The following is a 24,245-nucleotide window of genomic DNA, read 5'->3' on the forward strand; positions in this document are numbered from 1 at the left end:
TGCTCCCTGTTCTGTAGGGTAGTTACAGTCTCAGACACTCAGAGGGGGCAGTTGCTCCCTGTTCTGTAGGGTAGTTACAGTCTCAGACACTCAGACGGGGCAGTTGCTCTCTGTTCTGTAAGGTAGTTACAGTCTCAAGCACTCAGAGGGGGCAGTTGCTCCCTGTTCTGTAGGGCAGTTACAGTCTCAGACACTGAGGGGCAGTTGTGCCCGGTTCTGTAGGGCAGCTCTGAGATGGCACTGCCTTGAGGGCAGTGAGTTTGAGAGAGAGAACATTGTTAAGCCTGAGGTTAATCTCCTAAAAACAATATCAGGTACATGCCTGCTCAGCTAAGTGGGCCTGTCCAGAATTTCCTAAAACTTGTCATGTCGGGAACGTATCAGATTGACCCTAAGCAAGCAATTTAGGGATTAAAGTCATTCCTCGCCAATTAGGAAGGTTGTTGAAAACTCTCAGGATAGGTTGATCAGTGGCTGAGGAAGATAACTATTTATGGTGGAAGACAGCATTATGGGGCCCTTCAGTGGGTGTGTGTGGGTGTCAGGCGAGGTCAGAGTTATGGAGTCTGGGTTTTGTTGTTGTTTGGTTCCTACTGACAAATTGAGAAGACAGTTGTCAGGCCTGCCTTCTGAGGCACCTCTGAGTGGATGCAAATGGCAGTACCGAGCATATTAGCAGTTTGTGCCACACGCCCAGGGTCTCCGTCACAATCAAGTTGAACCACTACATGCCTCTGAGGAGCGTGAAGCCCCTTTTGTGTGCCCAAGGCTGGGAGCACAGAGCATCCGAAAGATGTGGTTCAGCCCTCTGCCCTAGGTAGGTACAACGGTGTGTCATACAGGCATCAGGGGTTGGTCTAGGAGACTAGGCCCAACGTCTGCTTCCCTCCCCTTTTGCACCCAGACTGCTCTCACTGATACTCTGGACCTGCCTGCTCTTCCAGTGCAGTTCTTGGACAAGGGTTGTACGTGCCCTCTCAGCATGGCTCCAACCTGAGCTCCAGGCTATTCCTGATGGACTGCCCAGCCCACTGTGAGCCTGCTGTGTGTGCTGTGGAGCAGTCCCCTCAGTGCACTGGGATGGCCGAGGAAAACCACCCAGAGCAGCGGTTCTCAACCTGGGGGGCGTGACCCCTTTGGGGTAGAATGACCCTTTCACAGGGGTGCCCCGATTCATAACAGTAACAAAATTACAGTTAAGAAGTAGCAACGAAAATAATTTTATGGTGGGGGGGTCACCACAACATGAACTGTATTAAAGGGTCGAGATTTTAGGAAGGTTGAGAGCCAAGTGCTTCCACATTGTCATCAGGGCTCCTCTTTCCGTGCTCTACCACAAACCAGGGAGTTGTGCCCTTTGCTTCCGGTTCCTCATGGGGAATGAAGCTACTTGGTTTCCCTGTGGATGCAGCTGTGTGATGGGCTAAAGAAAAGTTAAGATTTTGTGATTTTTGTTTTTCCAACTGCCTACATCCTACATGTAACTTCTTTAAATCAAACTTCCCCTTCTTCCAACCAGACTAGGTCTCTCTCTGCTCTCTGAATAGCTGCAGGTCTTTATTAGCACCACTATTATGCACTCATACTTTTTACTTATAATAGCTGTACTGGATGCATGCAAGGTTTCTGTGAGCAAGCTGTTGGGGAAGTTCCTAAGGAGAAGTGAATGGTTAGAAAACTTAGATTATTGTAAACCAGTGTTTTTAAAGTGGGCAACACTACCCCTGTGGTGGTGGGGAGGTGAGTGTGGGGGCTGGACAGGGGCTGAAAAAACAGCTTCACTTTATCCTGGATTTGGGGCTATACCAAAGTTTTTAATTGCCAGTAGGATACCAAGTAATTTTTATTTTTTCTGAAAAGGGAGCAATAGGCTTAGTGTGAGAACCTGTACTTTGAGCAGAGACAGGTCAGAGTAGCGGTGGCTTTTCATTTACTTAAAAATCTTATCCACATAAGAGCATGTGGTAATATACACCATCCAGAATTGGATGCCGCATTTGTATTAGGACACTGTTCACAACACATTTTGAGTAGACGCACATTCCTCTATAGCAGATTCTATTTTCCTAAAGATTTCACGATGATATTCAAGAAGCGCTTCTCTAACAGGAAGTCCTCAGCAAGTGCAATGGGGAAAGCTTTCAAGGCACAGTGACCAAGTGAGGCGACAGATTTGTGGGCAATCACTAGCATACTGAAGCCAGAGAAGGGTTTTCCAGCTCTAGACTGGCTTGACCCTTTAAGCTGAGGAGTAACCCGTGAATGCCAAGGTCTCCTTCTGTCCTGGTTGTGGGTCAGGATAACTTTGGTTACATCATCACAGAAATGCCAGGCGTTAGGACTTTTAGGCCAGCATATGATGCATTCTAATGCAAAAATATCCTAGAGGGCCCACATATAGGAATTACAGTTTAAGTTAATGTAAAATTTCCCTTTTTGAAATGATTGAACTCACCCCTATTGGCCACACATTCTTCATCTATCCCATTCATTTGCCACCTGTGCCGATTTTAGATCACCAAAAAGGCTTTGGGTCTTTTCTTGCACAGACGGCAGGTAGAAGAACAGTATTCACCTGTTCGGACTTACCTACAAATTTATCTTGAAGATACACTGAGGAACTGATCTCTTTGGTGATCCTAGGCCTGTTGTAATGAACAACTGAACAACCCTATGAAAGACTTACATTGAGCAATGCCTTTAGTAATGTAGGAGGGTCTGCTTGATGAATCCGTTCTTTCTTTACCAGCTGATAATTTGTTGCCCAGGTTTAAGAATGCCTTTTCCGCACTTCTCCCAGTTTTGTATGATCTTTTTGGCCAAAAGCTTGGCTCATGGGGGTTTCCAGCATTCTTATTTCTAGGCACTGAATTGTGGTCTCTCTTCTCATGGTGAATAGGGATCGGGTGGGACTTGTTGATTTTTTTCCCCACAATGCTTTTAAGTCACGTTTCTAAAGGAACCAACAGAGGAAGCATCTTTTGAGTGGATAAGAGCAGGGAGGTTTCCTTATCCCCATGAAGTCCCAGGGGCCAGACTCTCGTGTATGTCCGTGTATGGATGTTTGACTACATACCTCCCATTCCTGCCTTTAAAATGCTGTCCTGGGGGAATACGTGCTGATCAATCAATTTGGTTGGTCTTTTCAGTTGAGAAGTGGTCAGAAGGAACGGTAGCAGAGAAGAAACAAGAAGTTGTGAAAGAACCAGAAAGACCAGCTTCAATTTCTCCCGAACCTGTCATTACACGGATGGAAAAATCTACAGACACCCAGGAGGATAATATAACTGGACCACTATTTAGCAGCAAAACCACCCAGTTTCCATCAGTGCATGCTGAACTCCTGAAGTCGGTGGATGTCTCTGAAGTCTGTTCTGATGCATCTACCAAACCACCCACTCCTAAGGCTGCCACCCCGCCCCAGTCACCAGCATCAGAAGCTGTCCCGCAAGAATTTGCCTATGTCCCAGCTGACCCAGCTCAGTTTGCTGCCCAGATGTTAGGTAACATTCCATCTGTTCATTCCGAGCAATCTGACGTTTTAATGGTGGATGTGGCCACAAGTATACCTGTTTTTTCTGAGGAGGTGCTGAGAGTAGAGGCTTCTGAAGACAATGTGGTGCCTTGTCCCGTTGCGTATTCTGGAGAGGTGGCAGAAATACAGGCTGTGAGCCAAACATCTGTCCATGTACATACAAGTCCTAGCCCCAAAGACCATCAGCCCAAACGACCAACCAAGGCTTCCTCAACCCCCTTGCAGGATGAACAAGAACCTCCTGCTTATGACCAAGCTCCTGAGGTCCCTTTTCAGGCTGATATTGAGGTTACATCAACCCTTCACATAGCATCTCTCTATAATGATGTGCCTGTGACTGAAGGAGTGGCTTATGTCGAGCAAATGCCAGAACAAATTGTTATCCCTTTCACTGACCAAGTGGCTCACCTTAAAGAACCTGAGCAGTCACCACCAGCTACTCCACCTGTAGCATCCAAGACAGCCTCGGGCATGTCAGCCAAAGCTGTCGAGGCTGAACCACCTGTAGAGGTGGAGGACAAAAAGCGCAGGTCCTCAGTACACGTGGAGGCAGAAGGAACCATTCTGCTCTCTGACTCCTCTTTGAAAGAGCTGCAAGAGGTGGCAGCACACACTCGGCACAGAGAGGGCTCTGTCCAGCCACAGGGGTCTCAGAAATCCCTCATCCTTGAGATGAAGGTCAATGCTGTAATCCCCAACAGTACTGGGCAGGATGAGATCTGGGAAAACACTGCTTCCCTGGAGATGGAGGTCCAACCCTTGCCCTCTGAGGGACCTGCCAAAGACGTGCCCTCAGGCACCTCTGTTAGGTCATCTAGTGGGCCCCCTCATCCTGCTCCCGAAGGTCTTACAGAACCAGACACCGAAGCAGAAGGGGACGCAGCACCCGAACAAGGTTTGGTGGAGCCAGGTAAGAACATCAGATGCGTACCCCGTTGCACATTGCATTTCAGGCGGCCTCTCCATTCCAGGGAACCACAGAGGTAGACTTCCTGCAAGCGGGGGCCAAAGGCTTTATTTTCACTCGTGTCCAGAGTGCCACACCGACTTAAATGCTTTGCTGTGTTGGAGATTTTACTCTCGTGAGATGAGTGATTTTGAAGCGACATCTCTGAAGTGCGGCCATCTAGCACTTGTGCTGTGGTTACTGTTGTCGAGAGCAACCAGCGCCTGGGCCAGGCTCCAGAGAAATCACATTTGGTGCTCACATCAGGGGCTGTTGGTTTGGAATGATTCACTTGTGAATGTAAAATCAAACTACAGCAATGCGTTTACGCAGCTTGTGGTACTTCACCCCCCTCCCCCCCTTTCAGGAGAGGAGGAGGAGGGTGAAAGAAATGGTGGTGGTTGACTGCTTTTGCACAGAGGCCGGGGAGCTCTGCAAGCAGGTGTGGGCGCTGGGCCGGCACAGAGATTCTGCCTGGGACCTTCTGCCGCGGAGGGAGCAGCCGCATAGCTGGATGGAGACTGGAGCGGTCAGGTGGAACTTGTGTCACACAGGGGACCAGCGGGGGTGGGTGAGCAGCAGAGAGGATGGCCAGGCACTTGAGCCAGGGTGGATACAGGTCAGCTGATTGGCTTGCTTTGGTCCCCCGGCTGTGTGTCCAAGCCAAGCTGCTTTCCTAGCTGCTGACCAGCCATCACTGACCCCTGTGGGACAGACACGAGTTGACCTCCCTCTCCATCTAACTGTGACCTTTGGCTGCCTAACCCTCTGGCCTCACCTAGGCGCCCGCAGGGCCTTTCTCTCCCTGAGGAAAATGGGCATGCCTGGGCCAGTCTCCCGTTCCTCCTGCAGACACTCTCGCAGCTTCGACTGGCGGCAGAGCCAGAAAGATGAGGAAGCATGAGCAAAGCAGGTGTTTCGAAAAGACTAAATTCTGTCTGGCGGTGTGATGGGGATCCTGGACAGCTGAAAAAGGCCGAGGGCAGAGTTGGGGGTGTGGCCTGTGGGACTGACATGATCCTTATGGCTCAAGCAGCGATTCCATCCCAAGTCCCTGTTTCCAAGCGTTGAGCCTGAGCACTGAGCGCTCACTGAGTCACAGCTGCCACCATCGCTCCCTTTGAAAAACCAGACTTGGCTTGTGCAGATTTTCTTAATAAGCTTACCGAAAGATCAACTGAAAATATCTGAAGCTATTGAAACCAGGACTTCTTAATCATGTGTATAGTGCCATTTTCTTTTCTGGGAAAACCAACCAACCAACCGAAAACACAAGCACACATGCAAAAAGGCCCTGTGCTCCAAGGTGACATCAGCCCATGGAAGCTCCAGGAAAGGGGCTTCTCTCCAGCGTCCCATCATCTGGGATCAGTTCCCCAATCCAGTACTGTCTTCTTTGGGCAAGGCACACTTGACATTGCAGCTTCCTGGGTGCGAGTGGACGGACGGCTTGCCAAGAGCGCTGCAGCCCCGCAGGCCACCCAGCCCTCTGCTGCCCCCAGGACTGTAATCTCAAAGCCTGCCCATAATGAGGGGTACTCTCTGGGGTTCTGAGTCCTAGATTTTGGTGAGAAATTAATGGGCGATCATGGCGCCTGTGGAGGGCCAGAGATGAGTATGTGCACAAAAGCTGACTTTTGCCAGTAAAGGAAAAACAATCACTATGCAGATGCATTAACCGCCCCCTGCCCCGTTTTCAATAGCTCGACAGATTCTTCAGTTGATTTTTTTGTGGTTGGTGTAATGCCTGCCGTTCCTAAGGACCGCGCCAAAGCCAGGTCTAGGTGGAAGTGCCTGGAAACAGCAGCTTCGAATGCAATTGCTTCTTCAGCCACAACTGTAGTGTCCCTGCCACTTGCTATCACAACAACACTGTCCTCGCTTTTCAACTGTGGAGAATCGCCTTTGTTTCTGTCACATGACCAAACACAATTTACGTAGCCCTCTCTATAGCATGCTTTATGGCACATATGACTACAGTTGTTTATATGTTTAAAAAAAAAAGACTTATAAAGACATTTTTGTGCATAGCGCCTGATACAGAGACCAAACCTTTAATGCCTGCAAATTTTTATTTTTATTTTATAGCCATAGCAGCAAGCGAAGCAGGACAACCACCACCATATTCTAACATGTGGACCCTTTATTGTCTAACTGATATGAATCAACAAAGTCGCCCATCGCCACCACCTGCGCCTGGGCCTTTCCCCAAAGCAGCCCTCTATTTACCTAACCCCAAGGATCCGCAGTTCCTGCAGCATCCACCGAAAGTCACTTCTCCGGCTTACGTGATGATGGACGACAGCAAGAAGAGCAGTGCCCCGCCTTTTATCCTAGTCGGCTCCAATGTGCAGGAAGCACAGGATTGGAAGCCTGTTCCGGGACATGCCGTTGTTTCCCAGGCAGACGCCTTGAAGAGATTTGCTGCAGTCCAAGTGCCCATTGCTGTTCCCGCAGAGCAGAAATTCCAGAAACATAGCCCCAACCCCCAGAATGCTAATTTGCCTACGAGTGGACCAGATGGCCCCCGACCACAAAGCCCAGTGTATCTTTCTGTTGCTTTCCCAGTAGAAGATGTAGCTAAAAAGAGTTCAGGATCTGGTGACAATCGTACTCCCTATGGGAGTTACGGTATTGCCGGGGAAATTACCGTGACGACCGCCCAAGTGCGCAGAGCAGAAACATAAAGCCGGTAGGTCCATGGAGAGATTAAAAAGAAAAAAAATTAAATCAAACTGCTATAGTAGGCACTGAGCTGGGGTATCGTCTACTTGGACATGGTTGTTGTCTTTCTGGCTGCTCCACCACCCGTGTCTGATACACAGCAGACGCACTCCCCGCCCCCAGGATTCAGTGCCTAATGGGGGAACCAACCAGCCAGTCAACTCAGCCACCTTCGAATCCTTGCTCTGTTGTCTAGCACAGTGGCAGAGGCTGAATGAGGGTGGGAAAATATGTCAGTATTCTATTCTGATCATCTAATTGGCATGATTAACAAGGGGGAGAAATCCAGGTGGGGCATGAAGTGGGAGCAGTGGGGGGAGTAAGGGTTCCGGATTATATGTGGAGCACTTGCCCCATGAAAGGCTATAAAGGCCCAGACAGGTTGGGCAGACATTGAGAGAGGGGTGGTGACAAATGGAGTGAACTGTGGAAAGGCCGTTTATTATCCAGCCAGTCTTCAAACCAAGTACGCGGCTTACCCTGCCCATCCCGCCCCTACCTGTGGATGGTGCGAGTGAGCAAAACATGAAATCGATACTCTCATGGGGAGAGAGACACAAAAGCAATTACAATGCAGAGGAGGAAAACGTTACCATGTGACTGGGTTGTGCAGGCATGTTCTCAGTGTGGCGGCCCTGTGGAGATTGGAGAGGTGGGAAGTATGTAGCCAGGGAGCGGATCAGAGATGGAGCTGGAGAGGTTAGAGGGGCGAGGGGAGAGATTCGGACTGAGCATTCCATGGGAATCCAGCGTCAATGTTTTCAGAATCATACAATCACATTTGCTGATTAGAAGTCAAACATGAGTAGAGAAAGCAGGGAGACAAGTTTAGGTGCATGTACTACAAATGTACATCCACACCAAGGAGTCTAGGTGCTTGGAAGAATCCATTGTACTTCCAGGTTCTGAACATCCCAGAGAGACAAAAGCCAAATTTCCTTCCTGAGGGCGAGCCCTACAGTTGCTAGATGTGAGACAGCCAGTGCTCAGTTAGCAAGACGTCTTGGGGCTGAGTGTACCTGGGCCGCCTCCACAGTGAATTCCTTCCTCCTCCTCCTGGCGAGTTGCTGTCCCCAGCTGAGTGCTGGGCTGTGACTGCAAATGCTCAGCTGATGAAGCGGGTTAGGGGGGCTTAGTGACAGCTCTTGATGTTGGGTTCTGGCCTGCCACCTGTGCCATATTGTGACGACATCTCATTGTTCCGAACAGATGCCGAAAATGCCAACTGAGTCGACATTCCAGGTGGAGTCTCCAGGCAAGCATAATATTTCAATAAACTTCATGCAAGCATAAACCTGGTATTCTCCTTATTTTTCATAGCATTTAGAACAGCGGTTCTCAACCTGTGGGTCATGAGCCCTTTGGGGGTGGAACAGTAGCAAAATGACAGTGATGAAGTAGCATCAAAAATGTTATGGTTGGGGGTCACCACCACATGAGGACCTGTATTAAAGGGTCGTAGCATTAGGAAGGTTGAGAACCGCTGATTTAGAAGATAACCCAACTGATGTGCCAAGCAAGGGCACTTTCAGACTCATGTACACACTGTTGCGTTAAAAAACCACCACCCCTTGTTAGACACCATCCATGCCCACTCAGTAGATCTAGTCACGGGTTTCATGCCTTCTCAATTGGAGCAGCATATCAAGTAAGGCCGGTGGAAGGCCTATGTCACCCTGCACTTACCCCGAGTTCTCTCTCACCCTCAGAGACGGGGGCACCGAAACACTTCTCTTGAAGAACATTCTTGATAATGGAGGGCCGTATTAAGGGGCAGCATTAGTATATCTGACATTTCAAAAGAAACCACACATTTGGGAAACATTATATAGCCTTTATTTAGCATTGCGTAAACAATTTCATCATAACACTTATTAACTTTAAGACAGCAATTAAAATAATTTACTGGCAGCTACCTAAGGCCCCTTGAGTATCTTCAGTTTGGGGTTTGCGTGAGTAGATAAATACCTTAAGATTAATGTACCCCAATTAAAGAGGCCAAGCTACTGTACAGTAAGTTTCCATACAGATTTTTAAGTACACAGGTGCCTTGCAAACTTGAAATGCACAAGACCCCCTTTTATATGGTTTGATACTTACATACATGAGTGCAACTTGATTCTCTGGCAGCACCTGCCACCAGAAACTGAAGATGTTAAAAAAGTGTCATTATGGAATGCAGATGCTGAAATTCTATGTTTCTAGGGCCTTTCTGTGAACTACTAGGTTTTACGTGATATATATTTTCAATTCAAACGTGTACAAGTTCAGTGATCTTTTAACTCTAATGACATTGATTAGAGGCCATTGTAAAAGTAAATTCACAGCACGAAAATAGAGGAAAGAGCTTTTCCAGTTTAATTCTTTAGAATTTTAAAGTCAGGAATCTCTATTGTGATTATTATTATTCAGGCGTTTGTTTCGTGTGGGCGGCAAGAATGGGCCACATGAGCATGACGAAAGGCCGACTTGTCGCCTGAGTCCGTGCAGAATGACGCGCTCCTCCGCAGGGGCACTAAACGGAGTGCCCGAAGTCTACACGTTTCACACTTACATCTACCACATTCAGGCATGGATGCATGAAAATGTTCAAAATAACTTAATTTGGGACCACTGTGGAATTCATCAAGCTAATATGTTCAGGGTACCAGTCCTCAGGAAATACGACAACAGAAGCCAGAAACAGTGTCTCTCCTGGCAGTTTATCTCCCCATCAGATAAAAGCTTCCAAGGGCAGACCGATCTGTTCTTCCTGCGAATCTCATCACCATTCATCACCATCCATGAGCAACCTTATGCCTTACTGGGCCAAATGCAAGCTCTAAGTAGGCTTTCTTTTCTCCCCCAAAGGATGAGTAGAAATCAAGAAAAAAACAAAGTTTTTTTAAAACATAGGTTTAAGACATATTTTCAATTAACCAACTGCCTTGACCTGTCTGCATTTTAATAAATGTCAGGCAAATTGAAGTAGCTTCTGTCCCAGTAGCTGCCCGAGTAAAGCCAGTCCTGCGCGCCGTTGTAGGGATTGGGGCCTTGATGGAACCACCTGTAAGAGAAAGGGCAAGATTTAGGGGGAAGTGGCTCAAAGTCAGATGATCGGCTGCATGACTCATTTGCACTGCCCCATAGATTTTCAGAGAGACTGGAAAGTGATACCGCTTTCCACTTCAGGGAAATGTGTGAGACCAACATCCCAAAAGACGGGAAGCACATGCACAAAGTGTGACCCAGGCCCCGCAGCGTTCAGCAGCGCCGTGAAACAGAAGTGAGACCTATCTGTCGGCTTACAGGGCCAGCAGGACCGTATAGTTATCAAATCCTCTCATGCTCGCGCCCTCCTCCTCTTCAATGACAGGCCATCCTTTGAAGCAACTCCATAAAACTAGTTTTACTGTCTGGATCATAGTATATGCTCCCAGTCTTTTGCTGGCTTTGCTTTGTCTTTCCATTTTCACAAGGATCTTGATGTTGAACTAGGAGGAGACCACATTTTGGTATTCTACTATTTTTATCTCAAAGAACTCTAAGCTGTTTCTTGCCCTTAAATTCTTAAAGCCTCACTTTACAGCTGAGGTGAGGGTTAGAGAAGTTAACTAACTTGCCCAAGCTAGTCAGTGACTTCGGCCTGGTTTTAAAGACTGAATTTGTTTCCATACACGATGCGGCCTATGTCGGTTGGGACTGACTGAGTGACACCTAACAACAACAGCTACCCAGGAGCCCCTGAGTCAGCTAATCCCAGTCTTTCTGGGCCTCATTTCATCACTGATAACATGGATTCTTAGGCTCCATCTAGCTTTAATTTAACACGTCACACGGCCTATCGAATTCTACAGAGAATTTCCCACGTTGTCTTGCACTGGAAAAGAAAAAAGTTTCACCGATGAACCTCCCCTGCCACCAAGTGTGATGCGGGGACCCCTGTGCACCACTCACTGCCTTGGTGCAGCTGCTCCCTGCGGACCAGAGGGCGGGCTGCCTGCTGTCACAGAACACAGTCCTGATCCTGCATGGCTTTCCTTCCCCTGGCCGCTTGCTGCTCTCCCTTTCCCAGGCTGCACCACAGGGTCCAACACGAGGGCCTCTCAAAAGTGAGAGTCGCCTGCTCCAGCCAGCCACGTGGGAAGAGAGACTGACTCTTCTCCTGAACTGGCTGAGCCACTGCGGCTGGGATTGAGACCACATGGGTCCAGGAGTCAGTAGGGAAGGAGGCTTTGAGGGAGCAGGAGGAGGACTGAATATTTGTGTAACGACAATAAACAAAACAAAAAATGTTTACCAAATGGGGAAGGGCAATATTTATTATAAATAGCAAAGACTAAGCTGAGCATTACATGGAAATCCTCTTTCTGCTACAAAAACGAAACAAAACAACAAAGGCTTACTCATTTCTAACAGCTCCAGCATTCTTTGGGTAACAGAAATGCAAAGCGACTTGCTCCAAAGGGTCACAAATATGTAAGCCGTTTTATGCATGTGATTTTAACTTTAGAGTGAAGTCTTTTATGTGGCCTTGCCATTCTTTCCATAGTACTTCTAAAGTTAAAATTTGAGTGAAGTTAGATTTGTTTGATTCAGTCCCAAATAGTCCTCTTATCACCACAGTGGCAATGGGTGTAATTTACTATGGAAATAAAAGGAAGCATTTTTTTTCCGGTTAGCATTTTCCTTCACAGGTGATTGTCAAGGCCAACGGTCCTGTCATCGTTTCACACGACAACAGCCATCCCTCTGGATTTTCACTTGCCCCCTTATTCATGGAAGGGACAGGGTTTTGTTATATAAGAAAGGCAGTGGGCTCAATTGACATTTTATAACTGTCTGGGAGTATTTTAACCTGAATTTACAAATAGCCATTTCCTTGCAAGATTCCACAATCAGGACTTCAGAGAAAGTTAGTGGAGATCAGCTTTTTCTTAGGCCTGGGGACAATTTGGCAGAATATGGCGACAGAGACTTGCTCTGTGTGGGCCGCTAGACACCTGGCCCCTGTCCTCACCCACAGGCAGGATTCTGTCGGAAGGATGGCCACATACCTCGTCTTCCAGTCCTCTTCCGACTTGGACCTGCTTTTGCGGGCTGTTCTTTGTTTTTCCTCCAGCCTCTTCTTTTCTTCGCTGGCTTGATCTAAATAAAGACAGGAACATTAGTGGGAAGCCTTTCGTCTCTATTTGGGCAAGCCAGGCACAGCCCTATGGATGGTGCGTCACTGAGAAGCCCCCTCTGTGTGCATGAGCGCCGTCTCCACTGTACAGGATTCCAGGCTAGTGAGCGAGAGGGAGCTGGCACGCAAGACCCACCATCTCTCTCCACAACGACGCTCTTAACAAACTGTGAATTTAGCCACTGCCCCTTGGTCCGGCTTGCACTGGAAGGCACACCACCAGGGTCACCCACGGTGGACAAGCTCCAATGGATTTTCTAGACTGGTACACTCTGATTGACACCCTTCTTAAAATTAGCCCACAAGACCATGGCTCGCAAGAGAGTGCAATCTAAAGCTATGGGACAAGTGCCCTAGGTTGGGAGTCGAGAACAGGCTCACATTCTGGCAATGCTGAGGGTGCAGGGGTGGCTGAAGGCCTTGCTCTGTTGTGCATGGAGTCAACTCCGCAGCAACTAACCACCACCACCACATGCCTTTATAAAAAAGAACCGACTTATTCTTAGGTACAAAAAAATGACGTTACGATACCAGTGAAAACTTGGGTTGTAATGCACAGAGAGGACCATACGGCCGACCCCACTATGAGACACGGCATTCCTCACTGACCCATAGCCCCACAGGGGACAACACTAGAGACACAGTGTGGGAATTGCTCCTGATCTGACCCAACACACACAGAGGCAAAACACTAAGGGTGTGCAACCCAACAGCAAGGGGAGCAGAGCAAGGAAGTCCCGAGGGAGTACCATAAATAGACTTTGGGGACAGGGTGTGGCACCCCATCAGACTTGACCGGAAAATACTCCTAAAGGTCAAGAAACAGACCTTGAACTATTTACAGGCTTTTCTTTTTTTGTCATTGTTTTTTGTTGTGGTGGTGGTTGTTTTGTTTTCATTTATTACTTGGTTTTGCTGTGCCTTGTTTCTGTGCATATTATTACCTCTGCAGGATAAACAATCGAGGAGAAAACAACAGGACTGATGATTCCAGTGGGACATGGGAGAGGAGGAGGTGGGGGAAAGGAAGTGATATTAACAAACCCAGTGGCAAGGGAACAACAAGTGATCCAAAATCAGTGGCGAGGAAGGTGTGAGAGGCCTGGCAGGGATTCAGCCAGGGCAATGTAACCGAGAGGAATTACTGAAACCCAAATGAAGGCTGAGCATGATAGTGGGACAAGAGGAAAGTAAAAAGGAAATAGAGGAAAGAACTAGGAAGCCAAGGGTATTTATAGAGGTCTAAATACAGGCAAGTACATATGTAAATATATTTATATATGATGATGGGGAAATAGATCTATGTGCATATATTTATAGGTTTAGCATGGGCATTGGGCCTCCACTCAAGTACTCCCTCAATGCAAGAACACTTTGTTCTATTAAACTGGCATTCCATGATGCTCACTTTCCTGACACAATCGCTGAAGACAAATGGGTGCATAAGCAAATGTGGGGAAGAAAGCTGATGGTGCCTGGCTATCAAAAGATATAGTGTCTGGGGTCTTATAGGCTTGAAGGTAAATAAGTGGCCATCGAGCTCAGAAGCAACAAAGCCCACATGGAAGAAACAATCACAAGGTGTCGAAGGGATGAGGTAACAGGCAACAAAGAACAAAAAAAAAATCATATCATTGTGAATGAGGGGAGTGTGGAGTGGGGACCCAGAGTCCATCTGTAGGCAATTGGACATCCTCTTACAGAAGGGTCGAGGGGAGAAGACAAGCTAGTCAGGGTGCAATACTGGGAGGGTGGACGGAAGGTGGAACCCATTATGAGGATCTACATATAACCACCTCCCTGTGGGACGGACAACAGAAAAGTGGGTGAAGGGAGACATTGGGCAGTGTAAGACAAAATAATAATGATTTATAAATTATCCAGAGTTCATGAGGGAGGAGAGTGGGGAGGGAGGGGAAAAAATGAGGAGCTGATATCAAGGGCTGATATCAAGAAGAAAAAAAATGTTTTGAGAATGATGAGGGCAATAAATGTGCAAATGTACTTGACACAATGGATGTATGTATGGATGGTGATAAGAGTTGTATGAGCCCCCAATAAAATGATTTAAAAAAAAAGAGAAAGAAAACCTGGGTTAAAAAAACTGAATACAATGTGTCAAATTATTCTAAGTTTTTAGCGAGGCTTCATAGCTTCTAAAGATTTCCTTCTGAAGAAACAGAGTTTTCAAAACATCACCGCATTGTCTCATGGATCACTGGAAGAGACTCAAGAGTCTTTGGTTGGACCAGGGTTTCTCAGCGCTGCCGCTGCAGACATTCGGCGGCGCAGCAAGCGCTCTGCGGTGGGGGCCTTGCTGTGCATGCAGGACGTGGAGCAGCACTGTGGTCTCTAATTACTGGATGTCTTTCTCTGGATAAAACCCAAGTCCTCAGATACGACCAACTGAAGTCTTCAGACATCCCCAAATGTCTCCTGGGGGGGAAAAAACCATCCCCCAGCGAACCACAGAGCTCAAGGACAGGTGTGGGTAGAAGGCATCTAACCCTTCAGTAAACCAAAAACCAAATCCACGGCTACCGAGTCAACTGCGACTCACAGCAACCCTTTCTGGTTTTCTGAGGTTATGAAGGGAGAAGACAGCCTCCTCTTTCCCTGTTCAAGTGACTGGTGGGTTTGAACTGCTGACCTTGTTATAATTCATCTAGAGGTGGCTATCCTCTCCATTGAAACAGCAGGCTGATAAGGTGAGATGGTCATTTTTCAGCATACAGTGAACTAACTAGAATGCCATTGAAACATGCTATTGTCTCTTACCATAGGCCATATCTGACATTGCCAAGGGAATGCCACTCAAACAGTAAATTCATATTCCTGATGAGCCACCGAGACTGACCTCCGGTCGCCAAGGGAAGAGGAAGGAACCAAAGAGACAGGCGTGCATAGAAGAACCGTTGGGAGACCGCAGCGCCGGGACCACGGCGATGCTCGCTCCGCACTGGAATGACTCAGGTGGCCTCCCTGGAGGCCCCGACGCTCCTGCTGCCATCAGGAGACACGAGTTACCTATTTCTCCGTTTTCCATCGCTCGTATGTCCGGCCGTAACCTGCAGTCCGTTTTAGGAATCACACTCTCCATTTCTTTGTCTACTTCGTTCAGCACCATTGCGAAATTGGTGAAATTATACATCTGCAAAGAAGGAAGAGCCTCGAGTGAAGACCCCTACGCCATCGAGCCTGATGAGAAGCCCTGACTGTGGCACAGGAGTGAGGTGGCCGGGGGCCCCACCCCATTTGCTGGTGGCAACCATATCAGCCTTTCTCTGACGGCATGTTTCAGCTTGGTCTGCTCCAGCAATGGGGGTGGGTCACCGCCATTTCAAAGCAGGCCTCCCCCTGCCAACTTGACGCAGAGGCATAAGCGGGATCCACATTCTGTCTTCCTAAAGACCGTGACTCACTGGGTCTGGGGAGCTTATGCTGAAGCTTAGCCCACCCTCTACTAAACAGGGCCAGTCTTCCTCCCGAGTAATTAGTAAGAAGCCCCAGGACGAAGGCCCCCCCCAGCACACCTTTCCCACCTTGATACTCTTATCAAGTGCCCTGGGTCTCAGGGCGGGGGGTGGTGGGGGTGGCACAATGGGCACACAAAAGCCAGCAGAGGGAGGAGAGGGCCATTCTAGACAACCTGCCCCCAGGACAGAGCTGGCGCCTCCCAATCAGAGGCCAGCAAGGCTGCTGCTGAATGAGTGCAGTCTCACCTGGGCTGAATTGGGAGGCCGTGGGGCTATTCGCCACTGGAGAACACTTCCAGGGATCACAAAAACGCTTTCCGAATCTGGCACTGGCATCTCGTCGGACTCCTCTGAAGAGCTCATCTACAGGACCCAACACACAGAGACTGGAAGTCAGACGCCTGAAGTGGCTGCCCCTGCTAATTGCCAACGAGTGGCACGTATGGAGGACACCGCGGCCACCTTACTCCTCCACTCCGATCTTTCCAGGGTGGTCCGAGACACTTGGGATCAATGTTCTCAGCCCCATGGCCTTCTGCAGCCCCTCAGGTAGTGCTACCTCCTTTGCCACCATCCTCCTTCCCACAGCGCATGCAGGCTCATCATCATCATCATCATCTCCATCTTCACCATCACCATTCCTTACAGCGGTGTGTGACAGCTGCTCTGACTCCTCTGTTATACAGACAACATGCCTCCTGGGAGGGGTGCGGCGCAACTTCCCAAAGCCTCCTGCAGGCAGACCAGAGAGGTCCAGGCACCGGCCGACTCCAGGGACGTGACACCACCCGGGGAGGCAGAGCCAACGCATGGAACGTTCTCAGAATTACAAAAGCCTAAATTCTGCTGCGAGTTTACTGAATTTGTCAACGATCCCACACTAGGAGGGACTTTGAATGTTGGAGGGGGCTTCACAATAGTTCATTGAAAAATCCCATCATCTTTTCATTCCATTTGTCCCCGTGGTCTTCTGGAAGCCCCCTGGCATCTATCAAAGGGACTCAGAAAGAAGGGGGCTCCAAGGGGGCTGCACTCATTGCCTCTGGCCAACCCCTGTGGGCCAGGGCCGCTAGCAGTCGGAACTCATCCCCCAGCACCCAATGACCAGGTGGGCCAGGGCCTCTCTGGGTGCTCGCCATACTCAGTCCTCATGCCATGACCCTACCGGTAGGTAGATATCGTCACCCTGGCTTACACCTGAGAAATTCAAGGCTAAAAAGTTAACTATTCCCAAGGTGGAATTGTTATCAGATTTTGAACTGTGGGCGAAGAACTTTCAGTGAATATATAGTTGAAGAAACCATCGCGGAGCGAAGTCAGTTGGGGACGAAATAGCTAGAGGCTGTAAGGGCACAGAGGGCAGAGGGCTGAGTGGTTAGCAGGGTTGGGTGGGGGGCAGGGGAGGGGCCCTACCGATGGGACTGCGTGCCTGTGTGGGGACAGAGGGGAGGAGGGCACCGTGCAGAACTGTTGCCAGCATCGCTGAAGCCAACATCTTAAAAATAGCGACAAGGGGCACATGCTTTGCTGTGCATATGTTACAATTAGGATAAAACAAAACAAAGCAAACACCAAACTGCAGCAGGAGGAGGTGATGACAGTGATGAAACATCATCAATAAATAAAAACAAAACCCATATCGTCCCAAGTCATGTGACCCTGCCCCGAGCCCCAAACAGCAAGGGCAGATAGAGGGCGCACAGGCAGGGCTGAGAAGACAAGGCGTGCCTGTGGTGGATGGCTCCCGCCGAGGAGGGGCCATGTTTTCTGCACAGATTAGCAGAGGAGTTCAGGAACATGAGGGCTCCTTTCTGAAAGTGCGCCCATGCCCCTCCCTGTGCCAGCCCTCTGTGAAAGGCAGGTGGGGGGGCAGGGCGGCGCAGGTGGCCAGCTGCCTTGTGTTGGCAGCAGCTGCTGCCAGGGAGCTCTGCTCAGGGCTCCCTGGGCCTGGACCGGTTCCTTACCAAGCCCTGTCAGGCCCCTCACAGCTGCAGGGAGCCATCGATACCCTGGGACTCGGAAAAAGCAGCCGGGAAACTTGGGCCATCAGGGGAACTGGAAGCTGTGTGTAGGGTGGTGACGGGAGGGAGGAAGAGAGAGGGAAAGAGGCAGCGCCTAAGCAGGCAGGCTTCTCCGGTCACTGTCAGACCCTGCACGTCAGGGCCAGGGCTGAGTCCCTCAGGGGTGGCCCTGTTTTTTCAGGAATACTACAACTTCTGAGACTCCAGCAAACAGAAGAACCACCAAAGAGGCCCACAGCTGGTGCCTCAGAGGCCCGAGGCGAGGCCTGAGTTCCTGGCATTGTGAGCAAGCTCCCAGCATACTTTGCACAGAAAGGGCAAGCTTAATGTTCTGATGAGCCGGGTGCTCTACGGAGCCCTTCCCAGGGGTGAGCTCATCCAAAGGCCGGGGCTATTATTAGCTCTAGCTTCCAAACGAAGGGACGGGCAGAGAAGAATCGAGAGATTGGCCTACGGCTGCCCGGGTTTTGAGGGCTGGAGATGGGATCCTTACCCAGAGAACATGCTCCTCCAGGCACCGGAGGGTCACCAGGACACCTACCAAGAGTCCCTGTCCCAGCAGCTGCAGCCTTCCTTTAGCTCGCCCCACTTCGGCAGGGAGGGCAGGCACAGGTCTGTGGGATCGCAGAGCCTTTTGGGGGCCACCCAGCAAGAAGCTATGTGGCAGGCACATGGAGGGAAGCTATCAGGATATTCCAAAACCCCAAACTCACTGCTGTTGAGTCGATGTTGAGTGACAGTGACCCTCTGTGGGTGTCTGAGACGTAACTATTTATGAGAGCAGAAAGCCTAGTCTGTCTCCCACAGAGCTGCTGGTGGTTTGAACTACTGACCACGTGGATCGCAGCCCAACCACCACACCGCCAGATATTAACTGTCCCCTAATGAGACAGGTCAGCAAAGGAAGGAGAGCAGCCCAGGGGCGACTCACTCACTGTTAACTACGATGGCTGGAACTGCAGCGCTTTGCGATTGGGAGGAAGGGACACCAAACCAACAAGCAGTGTGACCGTGCTAGGGAATAATTGCAGGGCAAGTCTCAGACATCTCCAAAGGATCTCAAAGTCAAATGCACGGAAGCAGAAAGGAGGAAAACCAAGTTGGTGTCACTCAACGCCCACTTTCCCAAAGCGCCCTGAAAGACCCCCAGCCTCATCTCTACTAGTTAGGCAGGTGGCACATACTCCTACCCATTCAAAAGTTCTGTCCGGAACCAGAGTGTCAGGGTGGGACAGGGAGAGCCACTGCTTTGGGGACCCTGGACTTCGGTTAGGGGGTGACGGGAAAATACGGATGGAGAATGGGCACAGTGGAGCTCTGCGACCAACACAATCAATGCCACCGGACTGCACACGTGGACAGTGGTGGGTGGCAAACGTTTTGTTAAATGGATACGAGGGGGCTTTAAAACGTGGGCGTGGGAAATCCCACTGTCCTGCCGCTCCACCTTCCCATCTATTTTTGAAACCTCTTTGTATTTATCACCGAGAGAGAGAGATGACTGATTGATTGATTCAGAGAGGACAAGTCCATGCACTAGCCACCCGTGACCCAGGAGCAGGTCGCTTGGGAAAGGATTAGCCCAAATGAGGGTGGGCTGTTCCTTCGTTCGAGACCACCTTGTGGAGGGCTCACCTGCTTGCTGTTCTTCTTCTCCTCCGTGTTTTTCTTATCGTTCTTTTTGTAAGCGTCGAAAGTGGTCAGGTCAACACTGTATAAACACTCGGTCCACTTTCCGTAGAGGGCACAGAGCTTCTTTTTGCTGCCGAGAGAAGAGGACGGTGAGCCAACTCGTTAACTTTGCTGGCATCGAATATCACTAGAAAGAGCGTCGTGAGCCAGATTCTTTCCAGAAATACGCGCTTATTTCTGTAGAAGAAAGATTTTCAACCGGCTCATCGGGGGACGCCGGCAGACTCTGAGAGGAGCATTTTCTTTTATTACTGCTGCTTCTCTGTCACTGTCATGGCCATCTGCCGGTGCGTCCACGCACAATGGAACAAAAACAATACCTATCCTGTTCCGCCATGATCCATGTCGTTCTCACTGGCTGGGCTTCAACGGGAGACTGCTAGAGGCCTGTCTTCCATCCGTCTGAGCGTCAAAGCCCAGCTGAACGCTGTCTGCCATCACCAGCAGCAGCCCACCAGCCTCCCAGCGGCAACCACGAGGTACACTGTCTGGGTGCCCACATGGAGGCGAGAATCCCACCCAGGGACCACCCTGGCCCCCACAGCACCTTTTAACTTACTGGCTTGAAAAGTGAAACCTTACCTTTTGTCTTGAATGTAGCCTTCGACTTTGTGTAATTCCTTACCAAAAAGGCCACATGGCTTAAAATTCAAAACACACTTGTCCCCAGTCCTAGGAAGGAAAGATGAAGTTCACATCGCCATTCAACACCACTGAGGCCACGAAAACTAACCGACAACCTTCTCGCAACAGTGGCTACCTCCTGACGTTCCAGCCTGTGTGTCAGGCTCGGGGGGAAGGGACGCTTTGTCCTTGGTCAGGGCTACACCCAGCCCCACGGAGAGCTCGGTGAGGCTCACAGAGGACAAGGAACTTGCCACAAAGTGGGGCCTGGCACCAGCTCTTTTGAACGCTTCTGTGCCCCCTTCCTCGTGTGGGTCCCACAAACCGGCACAGCTTAAGCAGGACCCTGGGAGATGGCGACTGAGTGTCACAGGAGGGGAAGCTCAGCATTTATCTCATCTCCCTTATCAGACACTCAAACAACCCTGTTTGCAGCCCCTACCTCCAGAGGAGCTGCTGTTTCCTTGTGGGCTCGATCGTCTGGATCTTATATTTTCATTAGACTTTTCCAGCCCCACCCCCACCCCCCCGCACCCCAGCATCCCCTCCTTGAAGCCCACTGCCACCACGCCATTAAAGCTGACGATCTCCTGCGGGCCCCCAACCTACTTGTGGTTTGTGATTTCCATGGTGCCATACTGCTCAATCCAGAGTTTGCCCACGATGATATTGTGCACACAGCAGGTGGGGTTTGTCCACGTGTACGCTTCGTTGTGCCTGCGCGATAGAAACGGGCAAGGAAGCGAGACGTCTCAGTTCTGTCTGCAACACCACTGCTCATGCAAGCGGAGCAGACGGCTGGACATCACCCAGCCCCAGAGCCCACGGGCCCTCGACCCCAACTCACGCACAGTGAAGTGTGGGTCTGTGGGTGGGGTGGGGGCTGTTGCCTGGTCCTCGCTGTTTCTTAAGAGAAAGCAAATGTGTGATTGAAAAAATGTGTGGGCTTCTACAGAACTCCAAATAAACTACATATTGCCCCAAACGTGGTGAAATCAAAGTTAAATGTGAGGCAGAAAGGAAGAGCGAGGCTCCTCTGGCCAGCTAGCGGGCTGTACATCTCTCTACTTGTCCCGAACTTCTCTTACTTAGGGTGGTCTCACGGCAAAGAGGTGACAGGAGGGAAGGAGAGGAAAGTAGCAGGGATGCTGAGACTCTGTGCACCGCAGGCCCAGAACCCAGTGAAGGAGATGGATAGTTCGTGTGTTTTAGGTACCGGGTGGGGCCGCCCACACGCCATCCCTGGAGAAGTGGAACAAGAGTTGCTTTGGGGCAAGGACTGAGGGAAGGGGCAGCAGCACTTCCCTCCCCACCTTCTCCACCCTGCAGGGCCCGTCTTTCCAGAACCCATGCAGATGGTGGGCTTTCTGTCCACGTCTACGGCCCGGCTCAGGGATCTGGGCTACCCCGAGTCTCTGGTGGGAGGCGCAGGAGGGAGACGTCAAACCAGGGCACTCACTCCTGTGTCAGGTTGTGAGTTTTCTCCCCGTGTGTCTGCAGCTCGTCACTTTTCAGAGAAGGCTCCTGTCGTCCATGCAAGAGTTCCTCTCGTCAGAGTGGGAGATGGGAGGGTGTGCTTGTTCTCCCTTTTTTTTTTAAATTTCAAATTGCGTTGGATCAATGAACATTTGTTATAATTTGAAGTTCACATGCATTTGCTTTTTATAAGAGATATCGTGCAAGAGCAATGTGTAAAGGATTCATGAAAATTTATTTATTGAATATAGTTGAAGTTTTAGCCCTCTGATTAATATTTAACAGTTTTTTTCCTTGGGGTAGCTTTAATGTAAAGTAGCATATAATAAGGTTTTGGTTTCTTGCTATTGAAGTATGAAGATTTTCTTTGATTTCTCTAATTCATTCTTTGAATATATCTGGCTTCCAGGACAGGATGGATTGGGCTTGTCAAACCATGTGATTTTGAAAAGACTGATGCCCAAGTGTTATTTCCCTGTAAAATATTATAAGTTCCTGACAATTTGAAATTTCATTGAAAGTCTCAGTGGTTTTTACTTACTACGTTATAATTTGTTTTAATTGCTGACTTGGTCACAGCTTCCTCTCTTGAATCTAGCCATGTACCTATAAACTGAATCCCGGTGTTTCGTTGATGGTTTGACAACATAAGTGACGCTTTAAGAATGAGATTAGCCAATGCGCATGAGGATATTCGGTAAAGTGAAATGACTTGGTATGTATTAGGTTCGCTGCAAAGAGAAACTGGGGCCAGGCCAGAGAGAAGGAAAAGGAGCTTCCGGACGAGAGAGAGGAGAGGGGGTGGGAGGGGAGGAGAGAGAGAGACACAGGAGCCCTGAACTCCAGAAAGAGCTCCACGGCCCCCAGTGGGGGACGGAGAAGTCGTCTTGTTCTCTATGATGGGTCTTACAACTGCCTTCGACTTTGGAGCCCAGTGTTTTATATCTGCTCCCCACACAAGAGGACTTGCAACTCCCCTACTTGCGACGCCGTGTGGACTATCACAAGGAAGCCATTCTGAAAGCTGGCTCACAGATGGAAACGCTGACAGGCTGGCATCTACAAAGCCTGTCTCACAAGCACGGCCCCAGAAGGATAAACCTGCTTCTCTCGGAAGACAGCTCCAAACACCGCCGCCAAGCATCAGGCTAAACCTCTAACACAGACTCGACTGACTAACCACTGTGGTTATAGATCACTTACACTCCGTTAAGGCTTCCCCTGCCCCCCACCTTTTGACGAGAATGCCCGGTCTGCGTCGGTGTAGAAGCAGGCATTCATGGAAAGAGTTCAAAGGCTCAATTCCAACTTACTCAAGGAGCTCCAGGGTGATGGTCCCTTTGGGCTCTGCTTCGACACTCTTGCCCCAGAACTTGAGTTTGGGATAGATGGAGCCATGGAAGATGAAGTCATTGTTCAATCCTTCAGCGTGAAATGCACTAATCGGGGGGTGATGGCTGACCTGTTCGGAGATGAGTCTGAACCCAAGGTCATCTCTTAGAAAAAAAAAAGGAAGTTGCATTGTAGTTAACTCCAGTATTGAGCATGCACATCCTGGCTGGCGGTCAAAGGGAAAAGTACTACAGAGTGACGTCAGTGCGACCAAGCAGATCACCCCTCTTCCTGGTGACCCTGGTGCATGAACAGCTCAGGACACAGATCTGAGACATGGGACAAAGGCAACCCGAACGATTACATTCAATGGAATTAGCATTCTGTCGACTGGAACACTTCGGAATAAAGAAGACGGTGAACTTTGTGGTTTGCACGAAATCGTGCTCTGAGCCATGCCAGTGTGAAGTGTGTGTTGTGTTTGTTGGGTACCCCTGAGTTGGCTCTGGCCCATAGGGACCCCGTGCCCAACAGAAGGAAGCTCGCCCGGGCCAGTGCCATCTTCACAGCTCTTCCCAAAAGGTAGGGCCCGCGTATATGGAGACAGAGAAACCCCATGCCTCCTCTCAAATAGGTCGGGCAGGGATGAGATCCCCACCTGTGCAGAGAAGACCAGGGCCCACGAAAGTTGAACCCAAATGAATTCCCTTACTGTGTGTGTACACTGGACCCAGGGTGGAGGCAGCACACAGAACCACACCAAAGAGGCAGTCGCTCCCTTATGGCAACAGCAAAAGTTGATGCTGACATGCTTTGTATGATTAATTAATAAAAATCCAATCATGTCTTCTGATCAACAGAAGGGGAAAAGGAGGATGAATAAACCTATCCAGTCAGCAATATCCAAACCTTTGTGCTTAATTGCTTTCCACCACGGGATTTGTTATGCATGTTTTAATAAGAAGGAAGGAGTTATAAACACTGAGACCATGAACTTGCTCCAGCCATTCAGAGTTGGTTCGGGTGCCTCTCAGATTAGGCTATTTTCCTCTTTTCCCTGAGAAGAAAGGGAAGTCATGTGACTGCAACACGGAATGCAGCAGACGCGCTCACCGGACCAGCTCATAAGTCTCTCCCAGCAGCGGATTGAAAGGCTTGCCAGTCCGATCCCACTGAGAAGCCACCGCCGACACAGCAAACGCAGCCACGCTCTGTGGGACAGAGAGCAAGGGACACGTGAGCCACCCCCGCTGCC

General features: G+C 49.6%; 2 protein-coding genes across 5 annotated transcripts in view; one reads left to right on the top strand and one right to left on the bottom strand.

Moving 5' to 3' along the window:
- Positions 1–8,494, top strand: part of CABYR (calcium binding tyrosine phosphorylation regulated) — a 29,751-nt gene extending 21,257 nt beyond the window's left edge. For 2 of the 3 annotated variants that reach the window (XM_045296242.1, XM_045296243.1), the window contains exons 4-6: positions 3,150–4,445; positions 6,570–7,173; positions 8,415–8,494. In XM_045296242.1, the coding sequence (XP_045152177.1) occupies positions 3,150–4,445; positions 6,570–7,168 (1,895 nt within the window). In that variant the 3' untranslated portion in view covers positions 7,169–7,173; positions 8,415–8,494. The remainder of the gene's footprint in view (positions 1–3,149; positions 4,446–6,569; positions 7,174–8,414) is intronic. The other variant, XM_004702910.2, reaches the window with a different exon arrangement.
- Positions 8,495–9,025: 531 nt separating this feature from the next.
- Positions 9,026–24,245, bottom strand: part of OSBPL1A (oxysterol binding protein like 1A) — a 244,562-nt gene continuing 229,342 nt past the window's right edge. For both annotated transcript variants that reach the window (XM_004702913.3, XM_045296123.1), the window contains 9 exons: positions 24,104–24,201; positions 22,972–23,154; positions 20,792–20,899; positions 20,141–20,230; positions 19,502–19,628; positions 16,092–16,208; positions 15,397–15,520; positions 12,242–12,332; positions 9,026–10,251 (listed from right to left, as the gene is read on the bottom strand). In XM_004702913.3, coding sequence (XP_004702970.1) covers positions 10,149–10,251; positions 12,242–12,332; positions 15,397–15,520; positions 16,092–16,208; positions 19,502–19,628; positions 20,141–20,230; positions 20,792–20,899; positions 22,972–23,154; positions 24,104–24,201 — 1,041 coding nt within the window. In that variant the 3' untranslated portion in view covers positions 9,026–10,148. The remainder of the gene's footprint in view (positions 10,252–12,241; positions 12,333–15,396; positions 15,521–16,091; positions 16,209–19,501; positions 19,629–20,140; positions 20,231–20,791; positions 20,900–22,971; positions 23,155–24,103; positions 24,202–24,245) is intronic.

The sequence above is a fragment of the Echinops telfairi genome, unplaced genomic scaffold (assembly GCF_000313985.2).
Source record: "Echinops telfairi isolate 266 unplaced genomic scaffold, ASM31398v2 ScPeMD7_7400;HRSCAF=8409, whole genome shotgun sequence".
NCBI classification, from domain to species: Eukaryota; Metazoa; Chordata; class Mammalia; order Afrosoricida; family Tenrecidae; genus Echinops; species Echinops telfairi.